General features: G+C 42.2%; 9 protein-coding genes and 2 long non-coding RNA genes across 16 annotated transcripts; 5 read left to right on the top strand and 6 right to left on the bottom strand.

Annotated features, from left to right (window-relative positions):
- Positions 1 to 463: 463 nt before the first annotated feature.
- Chi (LIM domain-binding protein 2 Chi) lies at positions 464 to 2,727 on the top strand. Its single transcript, XM_001360847.4, has 2 exons — positions 464 to 585; positions 837 to 2,727. Exon 2 carries the CDS (start codon positions 872 to 874, stop codon positions 2,606 to 2,608), a length of 1,737 nt encoding a protein of 578 aa, XP_001360884.3. The 5' UTR covers positions 464 to 585; positions 837 to 871; the 3' UTR covers positions 2,609 to 2,727.
- A 777-nt stretch (positions 2,728 to 3,504) lies between these two features.
- LOC4804303 (allergen Tha p 1) lies at positions 3,505 to 4,063 on the top strand. Its single transcript, XM_001360846.4, has 2 exons — positions 3,505 to 3,760; positions 3,850 to 4,063. Exons 1-2 carry the CDS (start codon positions 3,565 to 3,567, stop codon positions 3,990 to 3,992), a joined length of 339 nt encoding a protein of 112 aa, XP_001360883.4. The 5' UTR covers positions 3,505 to 3,564; the 3' UTR covers positions 3,993 to 4,063.
- Positions 4,064 to 4,239: 176 nt separating this feature from the next.
- LOC4804302 (uncharacterized) lies at positions 4,240 to 5,491 on the bottom strand. The gene has a single exon (XM_001360845.4). The coding sequence runs from the start codon at positions 5,384 to 5,386 to the stop codon at positions 4,316 to 4,318; it is 1,071 nt and encodes a 356-aa protein (XP_001360882.2). The 5' UTR covers positions 5,387 to 5,491; the 3' UTR covers positions 4,240 to 4,315.
- A 519-nt stretch (positions 5,492 to 6,010) lies between these two features.
- Positions 6,011 to 8,166, top strand: HSPC300 (haematopoietic stem/progenitor cell protein 300). Of its 2 annotated transcripts, XM_033377921.1 has the most exons (3): positions 6,011 to 6,212; positions 7,585 to 7,609; positions 7,966 to 8,166. In XM_033377921.1, exons 1-3 carry the CDS (start codon positions 6,092 to 6,094, stop codon positions 8,108 to 8,110), a joined length of 291 nt encoding a protein of 96 aa, XP_033233812.1. In that variant the 5' UTR covers positions 6,011 to 6,091; the 3' UTR covers positions 8,111 to 8,166. The 2 variants fall into 2 exon arrangements, with proteins under 2 accessions (XP_033233812.1, XP_001360881.1); XM_001360844.4 differs by lacking the exon at positions 7,585 to 7,609 and having other exon boundaries at positions 7,966 to 8,159.
- A 499-nt stretch (positions 8,167 to 8,665) lies between these two features.
- On the bottom strand, positions 8,666 to 9,732 carry EbpIII (Ejaculatory bulb protein III). The gene is made up of 2 exons (XM_001360843.4): positions 9,602 to 9,732; positions 8,666 to 9,186 (listed from the first exon to the last, which is right to left on the bottom strand). Exon 2 carries the CDS (start codon positions 9,172 to 9,174, stop codon positions 8,794 to 8,796), a length of 381 nt encoding a protein of 126 aa, XP_001360880.1. The 5' UTR covers positions 9,175 to 9,186; positions 9,602 to 9,732; the 3' UTR covers positions 8,666 to 8,793.
- A 577-nt stretch (positions 9,733 to 10,309) lies between these two features.
- On the bottom strand, positions 10,310 to 11,782 carry Ak2 (Adenylate kinase 2). The gene is made up of 4 exons (XM_001360842.4): positions 11,582 to 11,782; positions 11,050 to 11,286; positions 10,820 to 10,987; positions 10,310 to 10,756 (listed from the first exon to the last, which is right to left on the bottom strand). The coding sequence occupies exons 1-4, from the start codon at positions 11,681 to 11,683 to the stop codon at positions 10,541 to 10,543; spliced, it is 723 nt and encodes a 240-aa protein (XP_001360879.3). The 5' UTR covers positions 11,684 to 11,782; the 3' UTR covers positions 10,310 to 10,540.
- Positions 11,783 to 12,842: 1,060 nt separating this feature from the next.
- Positions 12,843 to 13,941, bottom strand: LOC117183580 (uncharacterized). The gene is made up of 2 exons (XR_004468707.1): positions 13,360 to 13,941; positions 12,843 to 13,302 (listed from the first exon to the last, which is right to left on the bottom strand). It is a non-coding gene; the product is annotated as an uncharacterized lncRNA (long non-coding RNA).
- A 5,433-nt stretch (positions 13,942 to 19,374) lies between these two features.
- Positions 19,375 to 21,477, top strand: LOC117183578 (uncharacterized). 3 transcript variants are annotated; one of them, XR_004468704.1, is made up of 2 exons: positions 19,375 to 20,424; positions 21,209 to 21,330. XR_004468704.1 is itself a non-coding variant. In XM_033377919.1 (2 exons), exons 1-2 carry the CDS (start codon positions 20,750 to 20,752, stop codon positions 21,471 to 21,473), a joined length of 501 nt encoding a protein of 166 aa, XP_033233810.1. In that variant the 5' UTR covers positions 20,722 to 20,749; the 3' UTR covers positions 21,474 to 21,477. The 3 variants fall into 3 exon arrangements, 1 of the variants encoding a protein (XP_033233810.1); XR_004468705.1 differs by lacking the exon at positions 19,375 to 20,424 and adding an exon at positions 20,470 to 20,645; XM_033377919.1 differs by lacking the exon at positions 19,375 to 20,424 and adding an exon at positions 20,722 to 20,985 and having other exon boundaries at positions 21,209 to 21,477.
- Positions 20,524 to 21,209, bottom strand: LOC117183579 (uncharacterized). The gene is made up of 2 exons (XR_004468706.1): positions 21,041 to 21,209; positions 20,524 to 20,983 (listed from the first exon to the last, which is right to left on the bottom strand). It is a non-coding gene; the product is annotated as an uncharacterized lncRNA (long non-coding RNA).
- Positions 21,478 to 22,205: 728 nt separating the features above from the next.
- Positions 22,206 to 23,892, bottom strand: Xxylt (Xyloside xylosyltransferase). The gene has a single exon (XM_001360841.4). It carries the CDS (start codon positions 23,619 to 23,621, stop codon positions 22,242 to 22,244), a length of 1,380 nt encoding a protein of 459 aa, XP_001360878.1. The 5' UTR covers positions 23,622 to 23,892; the 3' UTR covers positions 22,206 to 22,241.
- Positions 23,893 to 24,842: 950 nt separating this feature from the next.
- LOC4804297 (uncharacterized) lies at positions 24,843 to 27,178 on the top strand. 3 transcript variants are annotated; one of them, XM_001360840.4, is made up of 8 exons: positions 24,843 to 25,220; positions 25,494 to 25,662; positions 25,743 to 26,059; positions 26,119 to 26,304; positions 26,358 to 26,489; positions 26,557 to 26,670; positions 26,735 to 26,814; positions 26,887 to 27,178. In XM_001360840.4, exons 1-8 carry the CDS (start codon positions 25,029 to 25,031, stop codon positions 26,891 to 26,893), a joined length of 1,197 nt encoding a protein of 398 aa, XP_001360877.4. In that variant the 5' UTR covers positions 24,843 to 25,028; the 3' UTR covers positions 26,894 to 27,178. The 3 variants fall into 3 exon arrangements, with proteins under 3 accessions (XP_001360877.4, XP_015039798.2, XP_033234110.1); XM_015184312.2 differs by having other exon boundaries at positions 26,735 to 26,823; XM_033378219.1 differs by having other exon boundaries at positions 26,735 to 27,178.
- The last annotated feature ends 30 nt before the right edge of the window (positions 27,179 to 27,208 follow it).

The raw sequence follows: 27,208 nt of genomic DNA, 5'->3' as shown, positions 1-27,208 counted from the left end.
GGGTATCAATATTGATTTATCCTTGTGTCTCTCGCTATCTCTGTGTTTCGGTCTAGATTTATTTAAAGTCTGGTGTAAACAATCCTTAGATGATTTTTGTATCAGAATATCAGAAAATATTAAGGCAGGCTCCGGTTTTCACTTGCACAAAAATTTTGTGATCTACTTTTTAAAAACGTGCCCGTAACATGCGCGTAACTGAACATCTGGGTAAAGAAAACTGTTTTCCGCCACCCATAATTCAAAATGTAATTGGCAATTTAATTTTTTACTCACAGTTCGTCAAAGATTTTAAATACACAGTTAATGCATCTAAGATCTTGATCTTCTTAAATCGAGCATTTTCTGTAAAGGTAAAGGAAAACCGAAGACTGCCCGAATGTATACAAATCCAGCCATGTTTCGTTTCAACCATCCCATTTGGGATGTTCACATGTTTTCACATTTGTGGCGTGTATATCGCACAGGGTCGCACAGAAAGCGATGGCAAACTATCGGCAGGGGCCAATCCGTTTTCTTGAAATGTAGATACATTTATATGTGTTTGTGGCTTAAGAATTGAAATATTGTATGCCTTTTGCAAAGGTAAATATAGGCAACATCCAAGTCAAATTAAACCAAAAAATTATCGCGGAACATTAGCACGATTCGTTTTTAAAATATTATTGGCTGAAAAACAGTGTTCTTAAATGTATATACACATATTTTTAAAATCACTTGGGCCTTAAGACAAGTGCACACATACGTACATGCGTATTAATATACAAAACGGCTATAAACACGATGATTTAAACGGAATAATACAATTGCACCTAAAATACGTTTATTAATTTCAGGCCGAACCGCATGTCCTTAAATAATTACTGTAGGCATGAATCGTAGAGGTTTAAATTCTGGAAATACGATGTCTTCTCAATCAAATATTGACGACGGTAGCTGGAAAGGAGTTTCTGAGGGTGGATCTATGTTGCCCACGTCGAACTCGTCAGCTCTGAATCCTGATGGGAGCAACCAGAGTGGGTTTCAACAAGGAGGATTGCCGTACAACTCGGGTGGCAATCCATATCCACCTGCTGGCCAATCCTCTCCCGCTGGAAATCAGTCTTTAGTGTTTCAAAACTCTAATCAACCTGGATCGAATACACCTCAATATACCTCTTCACCTGCACCCTCGGGGTCATCCACGCCGGGTCCTGTTGGCTCACAGAACATTCCTGGGAACTATCCACAGTCGGCGACAGCTGGAAACTTCAATGGTCCTGTGGGAGGACCTTTTGGATCGCCATCATCTGGCTTGGGCCAGTTCAGTCGACCAGCCAGTTCGGGCACTCCCTTCAACAGCGGACAGGCTGGCCACTTTTCATCGCCCACAGTCTTTGGAGTGGGCGGTCAATTCAACCCAATGCCACCAGCATCTCCCTTCGGTCACGGAGGAAATCATCCCATGATGGGCGGTCCCCAGCAAATGGACCGGATTGATCAAGGCTTTAGGAGGCACAACTCGTACTTCAGTCACACCGAGCACCGAGTATTCGAGCTAAACAAACGCCTTCAGCAGCGGAACGAAGAAAGCGACAATTGCTGGTGGGACTCATTCACAACGGAGTTTTTCGAGGACGATGCCAGATTGACAATCCTGTTTTGCCTGGAAGACGGACCAAAAAGGTATACGATTGGCCGAACACTCATCCCGCGCTTCTTCCGAAGCATATATGAAGGCGGAGTGTCTGACTTGTACTTTCAATTGAAGCACGCTAAGGAGTCGTTTCACAATACGTCTATAACCCTGGACTGTGATCAGTGCACGGTAATAACTCAACATGGCAAGCCGTTTTTTACGAAAGTATGTGCTGATGCCAGGCTGATCTTGGAGTTCATGTATGACGACTATATGCGCATCAAGTCTTGGCATATGACCATTAAGGGACACAGGGAACTCATTCCAAGATCCGTGATTGGCACCTCGCTTCCCCCCGATCCGATGCTTCTAGATCAAATCACTAAGAACATTACAAGAGCTGGCATAACCAACTCAACACTAAATTATCTACGATTATGTGTTATACTTGAACCGATGCAGGAGCTAATGTCTCGACACAAGGCCTATGCACTTAGTCCACGGGACTGCCTGAAGACAACTTTATTTCAAAAATGGCAGCGTATGGTAGCACCGCCGGGCAAAAAAGATCCCCAAAGGCCGCCCAATAAACGGCGCAAGCGGAAAGGCTCCAACTCGGGCGGCGGGGCCAATAATGCAAACACCCCGCCTGTGACAAATCAGAAGCGATCACCCTCTGGCCCGAGCTTTTCCCTCTCCTCGCAAGATGTAATGGTTGTGGGTGAGCCCACCCTGATGGGCGGGGAGTTTGGTGAGGAGGATGAGCGGTTGATAACGCGGCTGGAGAACACGCAATATGACGGTACCAATGCCGTGGAGCACGATAATCACACCGGATTCGGTCACGCCGACTCTCCCATCTCTGGCTCGAATCCGTGGAGTATTGACCGAGCGGGAAATATTCCAGCCAGTCCCGGCAACGGTGCTGCGCCGCAGAACAACGCGAATATATCTGATATAGATAAAAAGAGCCCCATTGTATCGCAATAGAAGTTAATAAAACATATTTCGCTATATTGTCAAATGTATTTTCATACTTGCATGTAAAAAATATTTAAATAAAGCTTTCAAGTTTTAGGAAATGTATATAAGACATACATACATACAAATACATACATATAAATATATATAATTACACTTAAGCTGTCTTACTCTACACACTATTATATAATTGTAGCGTAGGAACTACTTCTGTCTTGACTGCCTTTCAAAGTAATTTGTGTTTTAGTAAAGCAGAACTTTTAAGCACAACGCTCTAAATATTTTAAGTAACTTTATTTGCTCATACCCAGGGCTGTCGAGAGCCGCATTGGGGCTCTTAGGGCCCCTTCTACATTGATAATTCAACGCAACGCAACGTAATCGGGCCTAGAGGAGACGGGCCCGGGATAGTTTCCTCGACAGACCAGACCCCGTTTCGACGGCCCAGCCTGTATCCTGACTAGATATTCTTAGATTTTTAGCTTTATGTAACATTGCTTTTAGCCATTTTCGAATCGATTAAGCATTGCTTCTGCTGAGATTCGAACCGAATCGCAATCTATGATTGAGGCGACAAGTATAAAGGATATTGTTTCTAGAGCAGAGCCAAAGATCACAGCAAGATTGTATCTTGAAAGTAAAAGTATCTCTTGTTGGAAGTTGTCTGTTAATTCTTTCGTATTTTTTGTTAGCTTAGATGATAAATTATTATTTAGATAATAGAGTATTTAGTGTAGTAAAATCGCTCATCTGGCATGTGTGTTTTTTTTTCCAGCGATAAGTACTATTGCCGTCTCATTTGAGATTCGATTCCTATCCGTACCTTGATGGTGACTACGCGGAGATATTTTTTAATGGCATTCGAGGTCCAGCCTCTTTTGCGCATGCACGAATAAATGGGATACACAGTTTCTGGCTCTCGTTCAGATATACAGTCACACAGTCGCGTATTCGAAGGAGTAGTAATGCTTTCACTAAATAAAAATCAGGCGCAGTTTTTGGTTCTTTATTTTATTTTCTTCATCATTTTTATTTCCTCAAAGGCCCAAGCCGAAGAGAGAAATATTAACAAGCTGCTGAATAACCAGGTCGTGGTCAGTCGCCAAATAATGTGCATTCTTGAGAAGAGCGAATGCGACCAATTGGGGCAGCAACTTAAAGGTAGCGTATAACAGTTTACAACATCTATAGACATCGAAAAGCTGCGACGCTACATTCACAATATTTTATTCAATCATAATCATTCGCAGCTGCTCTGCCAGAAGTTATCACCAGGAAATGCAGAAACTGTTCGCCTCAACAAGCTCAAAAGGCGCAAAAGTTAACAACATTTTTACAAACAAGATACCCCGATGTCTGGGCAATGCTTATAAGGAAATATCAAAGTGTCTAAATATACCACACAGGCTATTTATACCCATGAATTCAAAAATAAAATCTTAGTATCGAAAAATTGCCACATTACTTCTGTATTCTGTTGTGCTCTTTGTATCTGGCAGGGTCTGTTCGGGGTCTGGCACGTACAACGTCCTTGAATTTGGCTTCCGAGGTACCATTACCCAGATCCTTATGTGGTTCGGCATTCCAAAAAAAAGAATCTAACTCCGATTAAACAAACAAAATAAAGTGATACAACTTTTGTACACATGAATGTATATTTTCTTCTTCTTATTATATAAAATCTATAAATTTATATATGCATTTAAAGACAATTAATTATTTACTGTGACTATCAACATAAACTGTTGCATTATCTACGCCCAAGAACTGGTGTATACTTAATGTGGAGAGCATTTTCATCTGGCCCTGATAGAGAACATCAGCGATTATTTTCTCCGCATATATAGCTTGGGTGGCTTCCATGGAACGCAGCTTGTGGGCAATAATTTTTCCGAAATTCGAGAAGTGATCGTCGAGCTGGTGGTCGGCACTCTTGAGCGCCAGCGAAAACAACCGCTCAAAGTCTATTGTAGATATATCCGCTCGAAACTTGGCTGCTGGCACCACGACTTCATTATCGTCGGATACTTGAGATGATAGGGAAGAAGAGCGCTTTCGACTTATTTTGTTCGGTTTTTGTTGGATGGCGGCCTGGACTGGCCTGGCCTGCTCGGAATCTATTTGTTTGGGAATATCGGGTAGGGATTTTCTTCGTTCCGAAATAACCCTGCTGTCGGACGATGTCATGACAATTTCCACCTCCTTGATAGTAGCTCCTGATGGATGGTTGTTGTTGGCATTGACTGTTTGAATACTGATAATAGGGTCAGCAGTGCATGCAGCAGATGCATCCTCGAATAAATATTCGGTTGCACAGTTTTTGGGTGATAACTTTTGATTATCCGCTTTTTGTGGCTTTGGCAGACTCTCGGCATCGGATAGTTCTTCACAGTTTTCCGCCGGGATTAAAGTTACAGTGCTCTCGGAATATTGTTGCTGCAGCGGGGGGTTATCGTGACGCTTTGTCTTTTTATCAGGAATTTCTTCGTCTTTTAGGAACATAAGCGACTCAAAATATCGCCGCTTGGGACAGTAGGGCTCAAATTTCTCGCCTTTCTTTTTAATTTCATTACATTTTCTTAATTGATGACGAAATGCACACCGCAGATTGTTTATCTTTTGCTTTGTTCTTTCCACATTGTACATCTCTCCATGCTTAGTCGCCACTTCTATTAGCTTCATGTAAGCCTCCTGTCGTTTGCTCCTGTTTCTGAAGTCGACGGAATCCGCTTTCCATAAGCACGGATTCACTTTGTATTCCTCTATGAAATCGTCAATAAAATCCATTTTTGTTTACGAAAACTTAGCCCAAAATGTATGTTTGTATATGTATATGCTGTATGTGTGCCAACACAACGTCAAATAATAGATTGGAACAAATAGAATTGAAAAATAACAATCGGTATCACTAATACCCTGTGCACACTGAGCACGTCTTCGGAGAACGGTGGGATTTTTGGACAGATGTGAAACACCGATTCACACTGGCATCCAACATTCCCCATCCTTCAAAAAGCACCTGATGAGCATTAGAAGAAGCAGCAGAAATGAGAGGAGGAGCACGAAGGAGAAAACCAAATGCCAAGCCATGCTGCTTCAAATTTAGTTATAAAGTAGTGTGGGTTGTCGTCGCCAGAAATTTATTTTCGCGCGAGCGATGCGATTGTGCACGTTACTTGCCCCTAGGTTATTTTTAGAATTTGATTATAGCCAGAAAAATTCCCAATTTATTCATTATAAGCTGTTTGTTTTTCCCCGTAGATGGGCTCTGTGAGAAAAGGCAATAAGTAAAATATTCGTGTAATTTCATTTAATTATAATGCACAGATATTTGCATTTTAATCTTGCGATACATCGATTTCAATTATAAAAGGAGTATTGTAGGATTCGATATTTCTGATATTTAATCGCCTTACTTTTCTACTTGGTCACACTGTCACATTCACACCCACATTCAAGAAATAAAGAAAATAAACATTTTAAGATATAAAAATGAGTGGTGCTCACAGAGAGGCGATTCAGAAGCAAATTCATCAGGATTGGGCGAATAGGGAATACATTGAAGTCATAACAGCCAGCATTAAACGTATAACGGACTTTTTAAACTCATTTGGTAAGAAAACATAGCCGAGTATATAGCACGTACATACATGTGAGGGAGTGTGTCACATCTGCCGATATGTACATAAATGCATAAATACACAGGGCCGGCTTTAGGTCTTATGATTTTGTTATTATGTGCGATACTCAAAATGAGTGGATGTTGCTTTTCCGACCCTATAAAGTATATAAATTATTGCTCAGCGTCTGTTCGCCCGTCTTGTTTGACGCCTAGATCTCACAGACTATAAGAACTAGACCCACAATCAGATCTGATGATTATTGTAACCAAAAGGAACAAATAAATTTGCAGTGCCTACGCAGCGCCCTACACATTTTTGTATACCTAGTATAAAAGAGAGATATTGAAGGACCTTTAAGGTCGGTTAATTGTTGCAGCTGTTTATACAGATCCAATCAATTTATTTCCGATTCCCTTTCAAGTATGAGGTCGGTACGCATCTCACAATCACAAGCCCGAAATTTGACATCAAAAACCATTCTTGAGATTGTGAGCAAGGACAGAAATCGTATTAAAAGTTCCATCGATTTTCATGATGTTTAAATCAATCAACTGCTTAAATCGTTCCTTCACAGAAGCGAGAGCCGTATCAAGATAAATTAAATAATCAGTTCTGCATTGATCTTCTAGAGTGATGTTTGAGACTCATCTTGACTTCTGTATTCAAAAATTCTCTTATTGGACATCAGGATCTTTTAAATCGGAGTATAAAATCTCCATTATAGCTTAATAAACTTCTTTCGCTTGATATTTAATGGTTTTCACCGTGCCCAGTCTGCTTAACGCTTTGTGCAAAATCCACACGGCCAAATGCGGCTCTCGGATTTAGGACCCTATTTTGGAATTCTTAGTTATTTCTTTTCGTGTTACAGGCTTATGCCTTGTCCAAGGAAATTATTGAAGTTGTCTTCAAGAATTTTAAGTAGAAGATTCGTCAGTCCCTCCCCGTCGACGAAGAAGCAATTTCGAATCCTAGAAAAGGCTCTTTCTTTGATGCTCACGTTGTTATCGTTGACATTCACAAGTCTCACAGTAAATTACATTTTCTCAGTATGGAGTGAAATCAAGGATAAGATAATCTAACTAACAGATTGACAGATTATCAGGCGTTTCCGTCTGAAACTTTAGATTATTGGATATCAAATGGGAATCAATTTCGTCAGTTTTCCTATACAGTTTCATCGATTGAAAATTCGATTGATTCTTCATTGGCTGCGAAGACGCTCACTTTTGATCCTGAATTAAAAATTTTATATTTTAAAATCTTTTTCGATTCTTCAAGCCACCAATGGGCCCAAATGCCGGCCCTGTTCATACAAACAATTTATTTATTCATATTTGTGTGTACGATTTGTGATTATAGGCAGACGTAAAGAGTGTCATTGCCAGTAAGTGTACATATTTACACTTGTTATGAATTTTAAATGAACTCTACATATAACGTGCGAATTTGGCGTAGTTTGCACGTTGTCTGTCCGAAATCAGGTGCTGATTTCGTATTATTATCCGGTAGCTGTTATGTGCTTACAAATGAATGATGCTTACGATAAACTCTTCCGGATGTTCAGAGCTTTTTTGACTCACGAGTCCACACATCTATAGCGTTCTCAATCTGATAATCTTTGTACATATATTGTAAGCTATGATTTATCCTTCTGAAATTGTATGTGATTTTTTAATTAATTGGTCTAATATTGTCAGATTTCGTTTAACAAATCTCATATGTAACTTTTTGTCTTTTCAGATATGTCCTGTCGGTCTCGATTGGCAGTACTCAACGAAAAACTAACAATCCTAGAGCGGCGCATAGACTATTTGGAAGCCTGTGTAGCTCAAGGGGAAACATTAACGTAAATTCAACCCAAGCTATGTTCTCACATTTATATTAAGCTTTGTACATTTATAAGACAATTAAAAATAATGATAAACCCCTAGCTATTGCATATATTTTCTGAATAATTTTTTTTATGTATTACCAATTTCCATGACATACAAAACCATTGTCATTGCGTTGGACGTTCTGTGAAGACTGTCCTTCCATGCTGTTTCTTCCTTTCACGGTTGAGTGGACGGACAAGCGATCGGATTCGTTTCACTGCCCCTCCATCAAACTATATAATATACATATTATTAGGAACACGTCAGAGACTAGACACGCACGCAATGCAATGCCCGAATAGTCGTAGCTCTGTTGCCTTGGCTGTAGCCAAAGATGACGCAAATATACTCACCATATAATAATGTACAGACGGGACGGAAAGTATCATTTGTATATTATCAAATCGATAATTTGCTGTCTTTGGCTTTAATAGAACACATTCTAAGTGGGTTATTATAGTCCATACAATACACCTACGTAATATCATTCGCTGATTTGGCAAAAGCTACTGCTCTTATCCCACCTTCGAAATCCCCTAATCCGATGTTATAGACAAAGCCTTATGTACAAAACGAATCTCTTTATTCAGCGTACGATCGAAATATATAAAATTTTGATGAGCAGATAGATATATAATAACAGATAACAACAATTATAGATTTTTTGGCAATCGAATTATGTAGATCAATAGAATTAGATCTTGATTCCGGCATTCGTTGCCTGTGCACGGTAACGCTTGATGTAAATATCCTCGGGATCGAACTTGGTTTGGAGCTGCTTCCACTCCTCTGGCTTGTTGTCGATAATGAACCGAATGACTTTGTCAGTGTTGGACCTCTGCCTTTCACTGCACTTGCTGCATTCTGTTTTCAAGGCGTCCGGCAGGGACTTTTTCAGCTCCCGTCCCTCAGGTGTGCATTTGCCAGTCTCAATCAGACATTTGAAATAGTTTGTGAAGAGTCGATCCGATTTCAAAATTTCGTCCACATCAAGGTTATCATATTTGGTGGTATATTTTTCTTCGGCGGCAACCAGCACCACTCCGAGGAGCAACAGCGTGAGTAGCATTTTCATTTTGAAAGGGAGCTGCGAAAAAAGTACAATGAAGTGTTAGTTGGAGTACTTTCGAAATTTTTTTAGCAGTCGTTGATTGGCACTTTTGGTCACACTCTACAGCTTAAATACTCAGTATATGCATATATGTTTTGGTAACAAACCAGTTTAAAGTCTAACACAATCTTGGGGCTTTGATGGACAGAGTCAATGAAATCGCTTTCAATCTGATTATTGATACAAATGTATCTGAGTGGGACTGCATAAAGCACTACTTATGATTGCCTGATTCAGATGCCCTACTGAGGCTTGATCACTGCTAAACGCGATTCACATTAATTACTAGACTAGCAAAAACAGGTTCAGCCTCTGCCGAATCGGCTGATTCGGCTTTGAATAAATTAGATATGCAATCAGCAGCACTAAATGTAAATATTAGCTATCTTACAGTGGAGAGCGACAAGTTAACGACGAACGACAGGTAGATGCGTAGCAATGCAACAGCTTGAACTAACTGACAAACTGTGTCTATGAAGTTCGCTTTTATACCTAGCTACGATTGAACTTCAGGTGTAATATATACGTACAGACATCGATTTGTAAGCGTGTAGTAAGGCTGTACATATGTACAGCCCAGAGAGTAGAGACTCAGAGACCAGAGACTTAGGATTGTAGATACTTTAGACTTTGAAGCACAAATTGCTATTGCTAAAAAGTCAACCCGGTGATTAGTCAATCGTCGTTATAACTTTATATAATGTGTATGCGGATAGTTAAACATGCTTAATTTGATTTTAATATTAAGCAGGTGACATACGAAGCTATTCTACGAACTATCAAATCGTCGTGCTTGTGCTAAATGACTTTAAAACGAATGAACCACTTCAGACTCAAAGTGCTTTGTGGATACTCAACGTATAACGTGTAAACGCAATAAAATTAATGACCTTTCGCAGTCTGTTACACACGTTTAAGCAAGGAATATTTTTGTTGTGCTTCCCAACATAAATCCCTGCAAACTATTTCAGGAACCCATATGTTCTGCTCCTTCAAGCACTTGTATGTCCTTGGATATTCCAGAACCGTGCTCGAATCGTATTCTCCGAATTTTTGTAAGTTTGTTTTTTATCAATTCAACGAAAAATTGTTACATATATTTTTTAATTATGTTTTATTGTAGTTACAAATATTGAAATGTAAAAAGTAACAAACACATATACAATTTGGAAATCTGTACAAGGAAAGTATCTGTAGACCTTTTTCAAATGATTAGTTTTGTTCTGTTATGATCTCTAGGTGTATCATAAACTTTAGACTTAAATTTTGTGTGTTTCATAGTAAAATGTCAGGAGGCAGTTGCAGTTCGTAATCATATTTTTGGAACAAATCACGATTGTGGCTGGGCGGTACGTTGGCGTTGGAATATCGATTCAATTGTGGAAAAGACATCGCTGGATTTCCTGGCGGCATCGACTTTGTAGTGCAGTCCCCGCAGGCCATAGTAGTCAACTAATGGGCGAGTTTGCTTGTGGTATGATTCTAGTCTCTTTTTTAAAGCCTCAGCGTTATCATCGCTTCGTCGCATTAAAGGTTCGCCAGTAATCTAAAATACAACTGTGTTAGGAACTAACTTTTCTCTGATAGAAAATGAGCTTATACTACGTACATCATCCCTCATTGTAATTTTGGGAGGAGCAAACTCCTCGTGATAAGATCTTCCACTTGCTTGGTGGATCAATCGTCCGGTAATCCTCCGCACCAACAAGCTGTCATCAATGGCAAACTCAATTACAGCATCCAGATTAGCTTTCCTCTTGTCAAGTAGTGAGTCAAGCTTAATATAGAAAAATGCATTAAGGGTATAGACCATGACACACTCAAATAAATCTGTGTTACCTTTTCAGCTTGAACGACAGTCCTGGGGAATCCATCGAGAAGGAATCCGTTTTTACACTCGGGTTTGTCCAAATTGGAGTCAATCATATCCACCACAAGCTCATCTGATACCAATTTTCCAGCGTCCATAACTTTTTTCAATTCAGTGCCAAGCTTGGAGCCGGAGGAAATTTCCGCCCTCAACATATCGCCTGTTGACAAATGGCAGACACAATATTTTTCCTTCAAAAGGGGGGCCTGAAATCGGTTTTATATGAATCGGCTGAGTATGAATTTCATAATCTATATACAGGTGGAAATATGTACATCATTAAGTGAGATAAATGTGATGTAAATATGGACACGTGTATGAATGTGCTTGAATGAATGCTTTTTTTATATATATGTATGTATATGTAGTTATGTAATATTAATTTCTTTAATAAAAAGGAAGAGATAAATGCGTCCAAGGTGCACGTTTACACACACACGCCATACATGCATGCAAACGTGCGTCTGTCACATTAATCACATTATGTAACATTGAACCCACCTGCGTTCCTTTGCCGGAACCCGGCGGTCCTAACAAAATTGCATTGATTCCAATAGTCTGGGGCTCATATCGCTCCACTGGTACAGCTAAATTCGGCGCCATCGTGTGATTTATTTACAAAACTATTTACTTTAGTCTTAACTAAAAATATACTCGTGTACTCGGCAGTGTGACCGGATCCTCAGAAATATACCGAAACATACCGTCTCATTTTAAAATTTACCGTAAATATACTGACGAATTCAATTTCTATTATTCATATTCCTCGTTTTTCATATTCCGTCGAATATTACTAGCTATATAGAACATTTAGCCGTGCCCACATCATTTGTACGTTGCCCGTGTATGGAATTGGCAACATTGTGTATGGAATTAGTCTCATTGTTGTCAAAAGGTAAAAGAGTGTTACATTTAGCTTGTTTCCCAGAGGGCAATGCCGGCTAGCTGTCGACCCCAGGGCTGGGTAGTTCCCCTTGCCCGCCAAATGTAGACAAAAAAGGAGACATACTACTTCTCGGGACATCAGAACTAACAACAACCTAACAACAACAAAGAAAATCATAAACAGACGGCTATCAAGTGGGTGAAGCTTGGGTGTTATCACTTCGCGCGCCCGCCCTACCTGTGACCAAACACAACGTTCATTTTGGCCACCCTCTGCTGGAACGGTAACGGCTGGCCTAATCCATGGCTTACGCCACGCGTCCTCCCTCTATTTTAAATTTAACGCATCATACTTCAGTCTATATCCAAGCTTTAATAATTACAAATTGACAACTTCATATTTCTTATTAATAAATAGCTATACTCAAAATTATCCCTAACCAAAAAGAAACACCAAAACGTTCGACACAAAGACAAACACGGAAATAACTGCTGAAATTTCGTTTAACCTACAGGGATACCCTCACCCATTCGTACTGGACTATGTGTAGATGAGTGGGGACTGGATCCGTCTTACGGGAGTTAATTCAACTCGGGCCCCTACGGAGACCTGACCTACCAAGAGCTCTTGTTAAGGGTCCCCGGGACATAAACAATAAACAATATTTTCCACAATTCACTCGACCAAATACGGTGGACTGATGGGACCCCCGCGTCACCCGCTAAGGGTTAATCTTCTGGCGTTGACCAGCTGATCGCAGATTTACGTTTGTGAAAGGTGTTGGTGTTTTTACATACATATATTTTTTTTCACTGGCCAAGATTTTATGTTAAACGTTTTAAGCTTATACTAAATACAGAATAAAGGACAACACACGGAACAAAATAACATTTACAGTGGAACGGTGTTTGGAGTGCGGATTATTTGTTTTTCTTTAAGTTCAATAACGTGGGCTCGCTGATCGCTGGCCGTGGCCGGTCAGCCCTAAATTTATCTAGGTTCGTGTATACGTGTGCGCGTGTGTGTGTGTGTGTGTGTGAATAGGATTTCGAGGTTTTCCCTTTGTAAAAGAGCCCAAACGTGTGGCACGCACTGGACGGCGATGCAACGATCGTGCGGTGTGGCTAGAATCGCCCTGGCCGCTCACTCGACCTCTTTCACCCCCTCCCTTCACACGTCCCGCGCTACTTGGCTCACACACGCGCAACTGGAACGAACTCACTCAGGTCCCGTTGTATCGTCTTCTTCCCTGCAGTCGACTTTCTCGGACTCCAGTGTTCCTCTCCAGGAAATCTTCCGGCCCGGTTCTAGTGGCTGTATTCCTTGCCGGTTCAAACTGTTTGTAAAATTTTGCATTACTACCTACTTTATTGCCCGCTTTTTCGGTACTCACTTCAAACTGTTTGTTTTATTCACACAATTTCGGATCTCGACGTGACTCCGTCCACGCTCCACGATTTTCATAACCCAATCCACGTTTTCTAATCTTTTCACTCCTATTTATCCCTTTTTCCCTTACTAATACATATAACTAATCCTATTCTCTTCCTTATATCCCCAGTAACGGCTCCAGCTCCCCCCGATGTCCCCATCGACCATCGAGCCTCCCTGGACTTCCGCTAGATGGCGCGTCGCCCTCAGCCCTGGCCACCTATCGTTCAGGTGGGACTGGAACACCACCACGAGTATGTCGTCAGTCCCAGGAGGGACAACATACGCGTGGGCATGCCCACCGGATTCCGGAACACTATTGAGCACCCGCCGGCGTGCCCTGTATTCTTCTGCCGCGCCCAACGTAGGCCACACCCACACCTCACTACATTCTCAGGTCTTTGGCGTGGTACACTCCTATGGGACGGCCGTTAAGGTCCTCCAGAGCATACGCGTTCTCTCCTACTGGCTTCACTACCCGGCATCGGATGAATTTGCGCGCGAACTTGGCATTAAAGCCTTTTCCGAAGTCACTAAGGACAAAATTTCGACGGAATACCTCTTGTCCCGGCCTCGCGTAAAACACCCGAGCTCGCTGGTTGTACCTTACCCTACTGCGCTCGTATGCCTGATGTAAACTAGCGCGAATCCTCTCTTGGATGAGTTGTCGCTTGTCCTGACCCTCCAGCAGCGATATGTCATGCTCGCCGATTGACCGCAGTCGCTTTGCCAACTTGTAGCATGACCCATGCAAATACATTTGCTGCCCGAAGACTGCAAAGAATGGCGTTACGCCTGTCGCCTCGTGAACCGAGTTCCTAATAGCCAGTTCTATCTCCGGCAGATGCACATCCCAGTCCCGGTGATCGTCTTCCAGATACGCCCGAATCGCGCTGAGTACTGTGCGATTCACGCGTTCGGCTGCGTTACTCTGCGGAGAATACACTGGCGTCCTCATATGAGTGACTCCGAATGCATCGGTCATCTCTTTAAACGTTTTCGAGACGAACTGAGCCCCATTGTCCGAGTGAATCATCTCCGGCACTCCAAACTTGTAAAACACCTCGTGAACGAGGAATCTTACAACTTCCTTTGCCGTGGCTTTGGTCATGGTCTTTAGGAACGTGAACTTCGAGAAATGGTCAACTACAATAAATATCCACGCCTGACCGTTCTTTGACCGCGGATATTTACCCAAAAAATCAATATAAAGTTTTTGGAACGGGCGCTCAGTGACCACTTCTTGCCCCATGCCGACCTGCATCCGATAATTCGGCGCTTTCGACTCCTTGCACACGGTGCACCGTCGGATATAATCCCGTACCTCTATCGCCATGTTTGGCCAGTAAAACTGCCTACGCAATAAGTGCAAGGTTTTCGCGATTCCTCCGTGCGCTGTCTTCTCTTCCGAATGTGCTTTGTCTATCAACGCGGCCGTCAGCGAACTCGGAACCCACAATTTCCAGACGGCGCCCTCCAGTTGATCATCCAATCGTTCAAAGCGCATGCGCTTGAATATCATGCCGTCAACAATCTGGAGATCAGGTAAGCGGTCTTGGTTCTCTGTTATTTCCTTCCTTAACTCCTGATATTCTACAGATTCAAACTCCACCGTTTCAAAACCCAGGATACTACTCGGATCCACTTCCAGCTCTTCAATACTGCGTGACAATGTATCTGCCACTACATTGTCCGCTCCTTTCCGGTGTTCTATGCCGAAATCGAAGGCCTGCAGTTGAAGGGACCAACGAGCTAAGCGACCATCCAGGTTCTTCATGGTCATGAGCCATTTGAGACTGGCGTGGTCAGTTATGACTGTAAACGGCATAAGCTCTACGTACGGACGGAACTTAAGGATCGCCATGAGAGCTGCCAGACACTCCTTCTCTGTCACTGAGTAGTTTTTTTGGTGGCAATTCAGTTTGGCAGAGAAAAACGCTATGGGCCTTTCGTTCTGCTCGTCATCCCGTTGGAAGAGTACGGCTCCTACCCCATAATGTGAGGCGTCGCACTGTATGTAGAAGTGCCGCTTGAAATCCGCGTGTACCAAGACTGGTGCCGAGGTGAGTGCAGCTTTTAGCTCCCCCATGGCTCGTTTTGCCTCCTCCGTCAATTTAAACTTCCCATTTCCCGACTTTTTCAGGGCGTCTGTGAGCGGACCGGCCATCTCAGCATAGTTTTTCATAAAGCGCCGGTACCAGCCCGCAGTTCCCAGGAAGCTACGCAATTCTCGAACAGATCGCGGCTCGGGAATGCGCAAAATGGCCGACACACGATCCGGATCCATCTTCAGCGCTCCTCCTCCCACTATAAATCCCAGGTATTTAATGTTTTTATAGCAAAAATGAGATTTGCTCAGCCCTATCGTTAAATTTGCTTCTCGTAGACGCTCGGCAACCTGTCGCAGAATCTTCACGTGCGTTTGGAAGTCCTCAGCTATAATCAGCAAGTCGTCGAGATACGCATAGACGTTTGAACGCATCTCAACCGGAATCACCTTATCGACCAGTCTACATAGGCGTTGTGCGGCGTTGCAGAGGCCAAAGGGCATCATACGGAACTGATACAGAGGGCGTCCCGGCACCGTGAACGCAGTATATGGTCGACTCTGCTCGTCCAGCTCGATTTGCCAAAAGGCGAATTTTAAGTCGACGCTGGAGATATATATCGTCTGATCGAGACGCGACAAAATCCCCTCGATGCTAGGAAGTGGGTAATGTCGATCCTTCACAGGCTCGGTCTTCTCCACCAATTGAATTTTGTGAGTCTCTCTCGACGTCCTCCCCAGGCCTACGGCTTCGAAAGTCAGAAACTCTGCCTTCACCTGATCCAAGGCTGCCTTTTGCTCTTCTGACAACTCCCATTCTTCCTGCACTATCTCCTTCTCCGGGCCTTCCACATAGTGGGCGACTTGATCAGCCAGCACTTCTTCCACTAATCTGTGAGATGCCCCTACTGGACCTTCTCCCATCACCTCAGGAGCCAATGAGAATACCCGCCAAAAGTCTACCCCCAAGTAAATTTCCTGTTCCAAGAAAGGGCATACGAAAAACGTTAATCTTTTTACCTCTCCCTTGTATTTCACCGGTAATTCCACTCGGCCAACGATTGCGCGATCTTCCCCATTCGCTACCTTCACTATAGAAGAATATCGACGAGCCTCCACGCCCAGCTTCTCCAGGAATTCCTGACCATTACACCCTAGCATGCTGTGTGTAGCGCCTGAATCTAACAGGCCTCGCACGGACTCGCCCATTATAGAGATTTCTGCGAAAACTCTCGGGTCTTCCTTGCACCAACGCTTTACTGAAGCAATCACCTGCCTCCTCATAGCTCGCCTTTGCTTAAATCGGGATCTCGCCTTTCTCACCCGCACCGACAGTGCTCGCATACCATCCACTCGGAGTTCAGAAAATATTCTATTTCTGGTTTCTAAATAATTTCTTAAGCGCTCTTCATATGATAAGTTCCTTAACCTAGCATGCAATTTACGTCTATCTAATTCATTTTTATTTTCTTCTACTTTCTCTGCGCAGGCCCCTTCTGTGAGCGTGATTCGCCTGCTTGGATCGCACCCCTCTTCACGTTTCCCGCGCAATTCGGACAGGTTGGACAATATGCACCGGGCTTTCCACACCGGTAGCAGAAAATTCGCCTCTCCGATGCCATGCAATCCCTAAAGCCATGATCGGTCTGCCCGCAGTTCCAGCAAATCAACTTCTGTGGACCACGCTGTGTCACTTCCGCTTCCTCAATGACCTCTGCCTCTTCATCGCTAATCGACCGATCCTGCGCGACCTCGCTGACGTTCGCATTCGCCCCGCGACCATAGTTTGTGGCTTTGGGTGCTCCTCGCCATGAAGATCGAGCCTTCCTCTTCAGATGTGCCTCTATTTCCACGCACTCATCCCGCAGTTGGTCTAAGGAATAAACCCGTAAGCCGTAGACGAAACTCGCTATCTCATCTGTGAGTGCCTTTTTGACGATTTTTATCATCTCCTTTTCAGGTGGTGGCATCTCCAACCTCGACGCGAGCTTTCTCATGACGTGGAAAAAGTCTTCCACACTCTCGTTTGACCGCTGCATTCTTTCTCGCAGTTCTCTCATGCGGTCGAACTCGGACGCCGTGCCTCGGAAACGAGCAATTAAGTCGCCCCTTAGTTCCTGCCAAACACCACCGCCATGATCACGGATGTACTGCCAGTACCATTCTCGCGCGTTTCCTGTAACCAGGTGATGAAATCCCCTTAGAACTTCATCCCACGGACAGCGGCATTGGGCTTGTAGGAATTCAATTCGGAACACAAAATCTTCGACTGTCATTTTGTTGCTGTCTCCGTCGAACGTCACGTCCCATTTTTCGACTCGGCCCCACCGTGGCCAAGGTCTATTACCCGGGGGATTTGGATGCGGATCTTCTCGAGGAATTCCACCACCTCTCCTACCCTCGCCACGACCCTGACCCGAGTGTCTGTGTGCTATTGGGTTTCGCCAATTTCGCGCTTGATGCCCACCCCGTTGATGCTGCTCACTGGATGCGGTCTGTCCTACTCCTGAAGACGGTTCCGGACCAACACCACCTCGCCCCGAGCGAGACAAAAATGGTTTTGGTGGCGGAATCGGCGCATCAGTCGTGCTAGACGGCTTCCTTTTCGGGATTGCTCCTCGATACTCCTGTTCGTGGTGAACCTCCTCCCGCTGCGGTTCCTTCTGCTGCTGCAGCTGTCTAACCGGCTGGAGTACCTCGTTTAGTTGGTGCATCATCTCGATAAACCCCTTACGCAACTCTTCCTGCAACACCCGACTAATCGAGTCAGTGTTCGCTGCCCTGTGTGTCGCATGAGCCTGGGCCAACGATACGTTGACTGCTGATGCCAGTTCGGAAGCAAGCGTGGGTGTAGGATCGGACATTGGCCATTCTTCTGACCTGGCCTGGACCGGTGTTCTTGGCAACCCACCCACAGCTCCAAGTTCCTCCCGAGCTTGATCAAACATCGCCCCTGACCTTTCTTCTATCTGGTCCACTGTTTTGTTTACGCGTGATCGCGTAGGATACTGTCGACTACCCCCTTCTTGTGGCATCTGCACCGAGCAACAGCTATATTACAAAAAAAAAAAAAGGATACTCCTAAACTAAGATAATATATATATAATGAAATAAATACCCAAAGAAATAACTAGTAAGAATAAATAACACCACGCTTCGGCCCAATAAATACTCCGATAAATAAATAAATAAAGACGGATATCAATATTAACGATCAATATGCAATTAAATATTTGAATAAATAAATAAATAAATAAATATTCACATACATGTACATTCGATCGACACCTAAGACACTCAAACTTCAAACACATTCAACACAACACAAAACCTAACAACAAAAATTCCTAACAGTTCTTCTTCTTCTTACTAGATTCATTAAGAGGGGGACACGTGACTAGCCGGGACCGGTAACCGCTCCAGTTTCTGCGCTCCACTTGACAGTCGCCCTACGGATATCCTACAATTACGAACACCACCTTTGTGTGGCCTGTCATCTACTCTAGTCATCGCTCTACGCGATGGCCGATAAACGAGAAGCCTCACGGTGCATGAGCTCACTTTGCTTGTGATTTGTTCCTGTCATCCATCATGCCGATCTGCCATGACAACAGATGCATCGCGGGTTGTCTTTGCGACTCCCGGGCCACCTACTCCTCACCACCTCTCGGCAGACAGACAACAGGTCCAAAAACACGAAAGCGGCTTTGTTTTAAACAAACAGGTGCGAAACTACAATGAACATTTACCTACATGACTTACTCTAACTTATTCCAATATCACATTCCATCACAGATTTCTTCGATATCACAGTCCACCAGGCAATGTGTCCGTCGCAAACTCCCTGTTCATATTTTTGTTGAACGGCAGTGACTTACGTTCACTTGTGACATCGAATAGCGACAAAATGTTCAACTGTAATTCGTAAGTCCCTATCACATATTTTATATTTCCGTTAACTGCCTCCGTCTATCCATCCCTAGCATCAATCACCCCGCGCCATTAAGGACCAGCTTTACGCTCACCTTAAGCCTGCAGCTGCGACTTCTGCCGGGACAGCTAAACTGCACTTCGCGAGCTGTCGTCTTCTCCACAAGATTTATTTTTTTTTTCCATTCCCCCGCATCTGCCTTTACCAGCCCGAGTGACATTTGTTGTAATACCACTCGAACCTGCGTCAGTCCAGATGCATGCGAATTCGAAAATAGATTGGGCGCCATTTGTTACATTTAGCTTGTTTCCCAGAGGGCAATGCCGGCTAGCTGTCGACCCCAGGGCTGGGTAGTTCCCCTTGCCCGCCAAATGTAGACAAAAAAGGAGACATACTACTTCTCGGGACATCAGAACTAACAACAACCTAACAACAACAAAGAAAATCATAAACAGACGGCTATCAAGTGGGTGAAGCTTGGGTGTTATCACTTCGCGCGCCCGCCCTACCTGTGACCAAACACAACGTTCATTTTGGCCACCCTCTGCTGGAACGGTAACGGCTGGCCTAATCCATGGCTTACGCCACGCGTCCTCCCTCTATTTTAAATTTAACGCATCATACTTCAGTCTATATCCAAGCTTTAATAATTACAAATTGACAACTTCATATTTCTTATTAATAAATAGCTATACTCAAAATTATCCCTAACCAAAAAGAAACACCAAAACGTTCGACACAAAGACAAACACGGAAATAACTGCTGAAATTTCGTTTAACCTACAGGGATACCCTCACCCATTCGTACTGGACTATGTGTAGATGAGTGGGGACTGGATCCGTCTTACGGGAGTTAATTCAACTCGGGCCCCTACGGAGACCTGACCTACCAAGAGCTCTTGTTAAGGGTCCCCGGGACATAAACAATAAACAATATTTTCCACAATTCACTCGACCAAATACGGTGGACTGATGGGACCCCCGCGTCACCCGCTAAGGGTTAATCTTCTGGCGTTGACCAGCTGATCGCAGATTTACGTTTGTGAAAGGTGTTGGTGTTTTTACATACATATATTTTTTTTCACTGGCCAAGATTTTATGTTAAACGTTTTAAGCTTATACTAAATACAGAATAAAGGACAACACACGGAACAAAATAACATTTACAGTGGAACGGTGTTTGGAGTGCGGATTATTTGTTTTTCTTTAAGTTCAATAACGTGGGCTCGCTGATCGCTGGCCGTGGCCGGTCAGCCCTAAATTTATCTAGGTTCGTGTATACGTGTGCGCGTGTGTGTGTGTGTGTGTGTGAATAGGATTTCGAGGTTTTCCCTTTGTAAAAGAGCCCAAACGTGTGGCACGCACTGGACGGCGATGCAACGATCGTGCGGTGTGGCTAGAATCGCCCTGGCCGCTCACTCGACCTCTTTCACCCCCTCCCTTCACACGTCCCGCGCTACTTGGCTCACACACGCGCAACTGGAACGAACTCACTCAGGTCCCGTTGTATCGTCTTCTTCCCTGCAGTCGACTTTCTCGGACTCCAGTGTTCCTCTCCAGGAAATCTTCCGGCCCGGTTCTAGTGGCTGTATTCCTTGCCGGTTCAAACTGTTTGTAAAATTTTGCATTACTACCTACTTTATTGCCCGCTTTTTCGGTACTCACTTCAAACTGTTTGTTTTATTCACACAATTTCGGATCTCGACGTGACTCCGTCCACGCTCCACGATTTTCATAACCCAATCCACGTTTTCTAATCTTTTCACTCCTATTTATCCCTTTTTCCCTTACTAATACATATAACTAATCCTATTCTCTTCCTTATATCCCCAGTAACGGCTCCAGCTCCCCCCGATGTCCCCATCGACCATCGAGCCTCCCTGGACTTCCGCTAGATGGCGCGTCGCCCTCAGCCCTGGCCACCTATCGTTCAGGTGGGACTGGAACAAGAGGTCCTTACGAGAGGTGCGCGCCAAATATAAATTTTTTTAATGTGAATGTCAAGGATTTAAATGTTGTCAACAGGGCCATTACCGATTCAAAAAATACGACGAATTCCTCAATTTTGATCATTCGTCGAATATTCCCAGCTATATAGAACATTTTGCATTTAGTGGCCTATTTTAAATACTTCCTTTTATTGGATTATTGATAAAATATACTCGTATATCGGTAAGAAATGGAACTTAGCCCACTTAACCCCCGCCTATTTGAACCGTTAAACAATATTACTGATTGTAAATTCATCTTGTAGGTCCATGACATCTTTCCTGCAGCAACATGGTTTGCAATGCATTTTTATGTTTTTAAGAACATTTTTAACTAAAAACTAAACAAAAAAAAATTATCGAATATCTTCTCATATAAATGTTTCTATCAGGTAGGCTCACGCGCATGTTGCAATCCCAGTCTTGCTAACGTTCCGATAACCAAATCGGACTGCGCCAGCTGTTTGAACGAAAACGAATGGTGCTGTTGCCCAGTCCAATTATTTCCGACCCAAATTTGAGGTCGGCTCACACAAAATTATTTATGGAAAAGTCACAAGCTTAATTGCCCTGATAATGTTGTCAAATTGGTGTTAATGCAAATAAGTCATCTATTTTTTTCCTTTTCCAATTAAGATTCGTTTTTGTTTTGTTTTGTTACATAAAAAGCCGTTTACTTTTCATTTCGTCGAGGAAAGTGTCTTCATTTTAAAATCTTACCGAGTTTGAAAACGGGAGCACTAATTTATATGATTTCAAAGAAAATGTTAACAGCGAAACAAAATCTAAAAAAAATCGCGGTGGGCGATCATCATTGAGAGATTTTAAAGTAATACAAAACCTTTTTCTATTACTATAACAATTTGTTAACTATTTATTTATTCTGGAATACGTGTATTACAATTGCCATGATACATTTTGATATTGCCCTCGCAGCGAAAGTATGCATCAAATATGTCACTGTAGCCATGATCTTTCCACCAAGTGCAAAGCTGCCTATTCCATACGCAATCCAATCTATATATCAAGTTAGGGTACTCGTATCCCAGTAATGTGAAAAAGTCTTGGTCTCCCAAATGACCCTTAAATGAATACTTGGCGACGAGCGTCTGCACTTCCGAGTTTGTAAGCTTTTCCAGGTATGATTTCGAGTTTCTTATGCGATTAAAAAGCAACAGTACGACTCCAGAGTTGAGACCTGGATAGCCATGGCGCTCATGGTTGTGATTATGTTGATTTCCCATTTCGTGGTTCATTGGATAATATGGGTTTCCAAAGCTTGTCTTTGGATACCGTACGCGATAGCGGTACAGGATATGGCGATATACAGGAGTTAGTTCTGGCGCCAATCCATAAAGTTGATGCGGCAGAAAGTGATCAAATTCATTGAACAGTAGTCGAACATCGGAACGGAAGACTATATCACAATCAAGCAGAATAGCTCTATTTAAGCTTGCATCGGCGATCCTATGCAATCCAAGGGACAAAAAAAACAGTGAATCGCTATAATATGAGTTGGGTGCTGAGCTAAAGTATGGGGATAACTTAGCAGCTATATCCTCTATTATATTAGAGCAGACTTTGACGTCATACATCGTATATATCACCGTTCTCCGAAATCTTCGTATTTGCCTTTGAAGAATCTCCATCACGCTCGGTGACGACTCCTTATCGGTGATGACATGTAGATGAAGTTGAGCACTCGTGTGTTTAAGCAGACTATGTGCAAATAGATCGAATTTTAAGTTTAGATGATAGTTTTCTCTGGTATAAATTATAAATATATTATAGTCCGAAGAAAAGTCATTTAACTGTCCGCCCAATTCCAGTTGCGTGGACGAATAGTTCAGCAAATAGTGGGTAGGCTTCAGGATGGGCTGAACGGCTGTCGTTGTTTGTTGAACATCGGAATTTCTTGTCTCCTGTTTTTCAATGTGCGATAATTTATTAAGCCGGCTCGAAAGAAATGCTGATAATATATTTCCTCGAACTAATAGATGTGTATTGGCGTAAATAATAAGAACACACATACAAATTAGTATTAATAACAAAACTAGTTTCTTTTGCCATCTGCAGCGAAGTACGTTCCAGGTCCAACTCTTTGGTTTGGGACGAACGGAATTTCGACGATTGATGATTAATGTCACATTTTCCTGTTCCTCCAATAACTGCGACTTGCACTTCATACCATACATGTTACCGTCTGTAGGAAACGTTTTATGCTTTTGACTGATTGTTTTAAAGCTGTATTTTGCCATTTTGAAATGAGTTTAAGCTGCACCTATCATAACAATACAATACACGAACAAATAAGTATCTCTTGTTAGAATACACTAAATGGGAACTTCGAGCATATAAGTAATAGCGCACAAAACATTTTAACTAACTAAACTAAACTAACTTTTAATTTAACTACAAAAGATTTAATAAAAGCACCAATGACCAGTGTAAAAATCAATGCAAGTAAGTTGGACATCGATGTTTTTAGACAGCTTACATCGATGTTTTTTCTTAAATTACATCGGTTTTTAAAATATCCATATATTGCGCTGAATTTATTATTTGGATCCACACTTTCTGGAGGGTAGATTTTTCTCATCATCAATGTAATTTTGGGCCAGGAAAAATGTTGTCAGACAATATTTCAAACTCTGAAATTTACCAGCGATGAATCGATATTTGGTTGAGAGTCCTGAGAGTCCTAGTCGTGTCCTTGTCTATTTCAAACACCAATTTTCAGCCTCCAACGGAAAGACTCTCTTCATGTTTAGCGCCAAATATCTGCTGTCTTCTGATGTAATTTTATTGAAGAAATATTCGGCTACAAGAGAAGAAAGTTTCTCTCCTGGACTTAGCACTTCTTGCTTGCGCTGGTTTTTTTTTTGACAAATGCTCGCAAGGACTGCCGCTCTGCAGTAGGACTGACTGTCGGATGACTGACTGGCCGGATAATTCTCCACTGAAGTAGTGGAAATTAGGTTGTAGATGATCCCGCTCCATTTTTCCATGAGCTGTATTTCAAATTTACAACAACAATAACGAGGCGACGGCCAAAACATAACATAACGGTTGTTTCGCTTGGGCTGCAATCGTTGGCAAAATCGATTCAATAGTATCGAAAGAATATTTTTATAAAATAAATAAATAATACATAAAGATTTATAATTATAATATAATATACTCTTAATTGTTAATAATGTTAATATTTCTGGAACAGTCGATAGTGTCGGGTCGTGTCGATATCCACTTTGACTTGGGCTGCAAAATTTCAAACAAGCCGCATAGCACGAAAATTGAGCTCATGGAGTTTTTTTTAAGCAAAGATGAAGGGAAAGGTGTACCTGAAAGTGTAATTATTATTGTTTGTATTGTTTTCGGCGGCTTAACTCAATTTGATATTTTAAATAAAGGGGGTTTAAGTGGGCTAAGTTTGTGCTTCCATCGGTATATTTACGGTATATTTTGGTATATTTCTGAGGGCCCTTAAGAATTATTTATACATAAAAAAAATCATGCGCAGAAGTAATATTTTTATCAGTATATGTTGTTTCAAAACCACAAAGAGATTTACATTAAGAAAATGTAATAGTTTGAGCGTTGTATAGACTACAAAGTATTCTATTGCGGGCTTCAATTGGATATACGCTTATATTCGGTGCCACACAATGGACGTCCATCGGATTGAAGTTCCTTTGCGATCTGGAGGTGGAAAGAAAATGAAAAAACGAAGGGAGCTCGATGCCCTTATAGCACAGTCATCTTCGTCCAAAAGAAACACCCGTAGAACTGGAGGAGCGACGCACTCCCAGGACAAGTTACTCTCAGTTTCAACGGATGACCCAGAGGATTATGCATGGGTAAGAAGGGACCAAAAAATGATGAACCGAGACGTCAAGTACAAGGTTATTCTAATTGGTGAATACATATGTACGTGTAAATTGAGGAGGAGGAGTTTTCCTCCCCTCGTTAACAACCTATATATATATCTACGATGTAATATGAAATTAGTTGTAACCTTGATCGATGTCATGGCCGAGTGGATAAAGCAAGTACACAACTACGTGATTAATTTTGAACGCAGGTAATAAATACCAGGAATACATTTACACCTACCTTTGGTTTATTTCCAGACAAATGTTGCTGGCGCTACCCGTCGTAGTCATCGGAAAATGGCATACTTTCGCATGTGTGGACCCCTACTCTTAGGGATCATTGGCATTTTAATTGTTTCTATATTGTACTGGCTCTATTTCGATCTTCGCCAACAAATGTCTGATTACCGTCAGAAAATCGAAGAAGGTAAGGTCACAATTATCAATAAACCACCATGCATATGGGACATGTGTAGTAATTATGTAACTCTTATACGTGTGTTGTAGTATCTGCCATGAGCAAAAACTTCCCGGATACTCTGCAAAGGTGGCATGAGACATCGTCCTATCTGATGAAGAATCAAACGGCAGTTATTTACGAAATAAATGAATTGCAAAAAGCTGTAGAGGGCTTGCGCATGAACTTTAGCAGTCTAGAGGCAGCAGTGGCTGTTCAAAGGAATCACGGAAAGGATGAGAAGATGGTGGCCGACTTTGGAGCCAAGATAGAAGCAGTCGCTACAGACATTGAAGGTATAAAGGAGCATTACAACAAGTATATCGAGGTTCAGAAAAGTATTCAAGCGGAAACGGAAGCTTTGAAGGTATTTGTTCTGCAATCATTAATAATACCGAAATTTAATCAGTGTCAAAACTTTTTCAGGCTAATTTGTCACAGTTGCCCATGCTGCATGCCAACGAGTTGCCCACAAATTTATCGGATGATATTGCAGATCTTAATCGAACCACACTTAACTCCTTGAAGATGCTGTCAAACGACTTGAAAGTCGTGAATAATACATTAAGCCAAACAACGAACATGCTGGGAGAGGAAATATCACTGCACAAAGTAACTAATTCGGCCCTCAATATTTGCTTTACTTTACCTTTGACCACTTTCAGACCAAAATAGATGATTTGATGGATCGTTCGGAAAATGTAACATCGCATGTGGCCACCATAAGCAATAGCTGGCCGGAATACAAGCAAAAAGTAGCAAACTTTGAAGAGGCCTTGGATAAAACTGAAAAAGAAGTAATATTTTGATCGAATATTTGCCTTGTGATTCCTTCCTAATTCTTCCTTCTCATTATCCTTTAAGATATCCCTCTTAACCAACAAGAATACAATGCTTTCTGCTGCTGTTGAGCAGTTGAAGAATTTTTGCATCCAGCGTATGGATACAAACGGCGAAGATGCATCAATTATTCCAAAGGTAAAGTCTATATGAGCAACCGAGCTTGTTGAAGTTTTCATTTTTACAAAAATTGTTTCGACAGCCCGACGTCAAAGCCTCTGGTCAGGAATTTATAAATCCGTCAGGAAATGCCACAGTCAAATTACAGGAAAGCCCCACACTGTAAGAAATGTAATACTGTACAAGTACATTGGTGGAATTTCGTCTAAGCTAACATTTATTCAATCCCCATAGCCCATAAGCCTTGGTGGGCTATAAGTAGGAAAGTCACAGCCAACGATTGAAAAATATTACATTTAACACACGAAAACTGCAATGTACATATAGTTCGGAGAGCTATCTAATTTAATGACAAAAAATATGATGGGGGTTGTACGAGTACTCGTGTGATTTCAGTTAAGTTTACTTTTAAAGTCCGTCTTAGAAAAGGTAATTGTAAATAAAAGTTTGTAAGGCAATGCAATATATTTCTTTATAGGTACAATATGCATTTTATGTCCAAATAATAAACGATTCAAGCTCACAAGATCATTGCAATTTTGATATTTTTTGTCAG

Source organism: Drosophila pseudoobscura, chromosome 3, assembly GCF_009870125.1.
Source record: "Drosophila pseudoobscura strain MV-25-SWS-2005 chromosome 3, UCI_Dpse_MV25, whole genome shotgun sequence".
In the NCBI taxonomy this organism is placed as follows: Eukaryota; Metazoa; Arthropoda; class Insecta; order Diptera; family Drosophilidae; genus Drosophila; species Drosophila pseudoobscura.
Note: the sequence above shows the minus strand (reverse complement) of the source record. Positions and strands in the feature narration are given on the sequence as shown.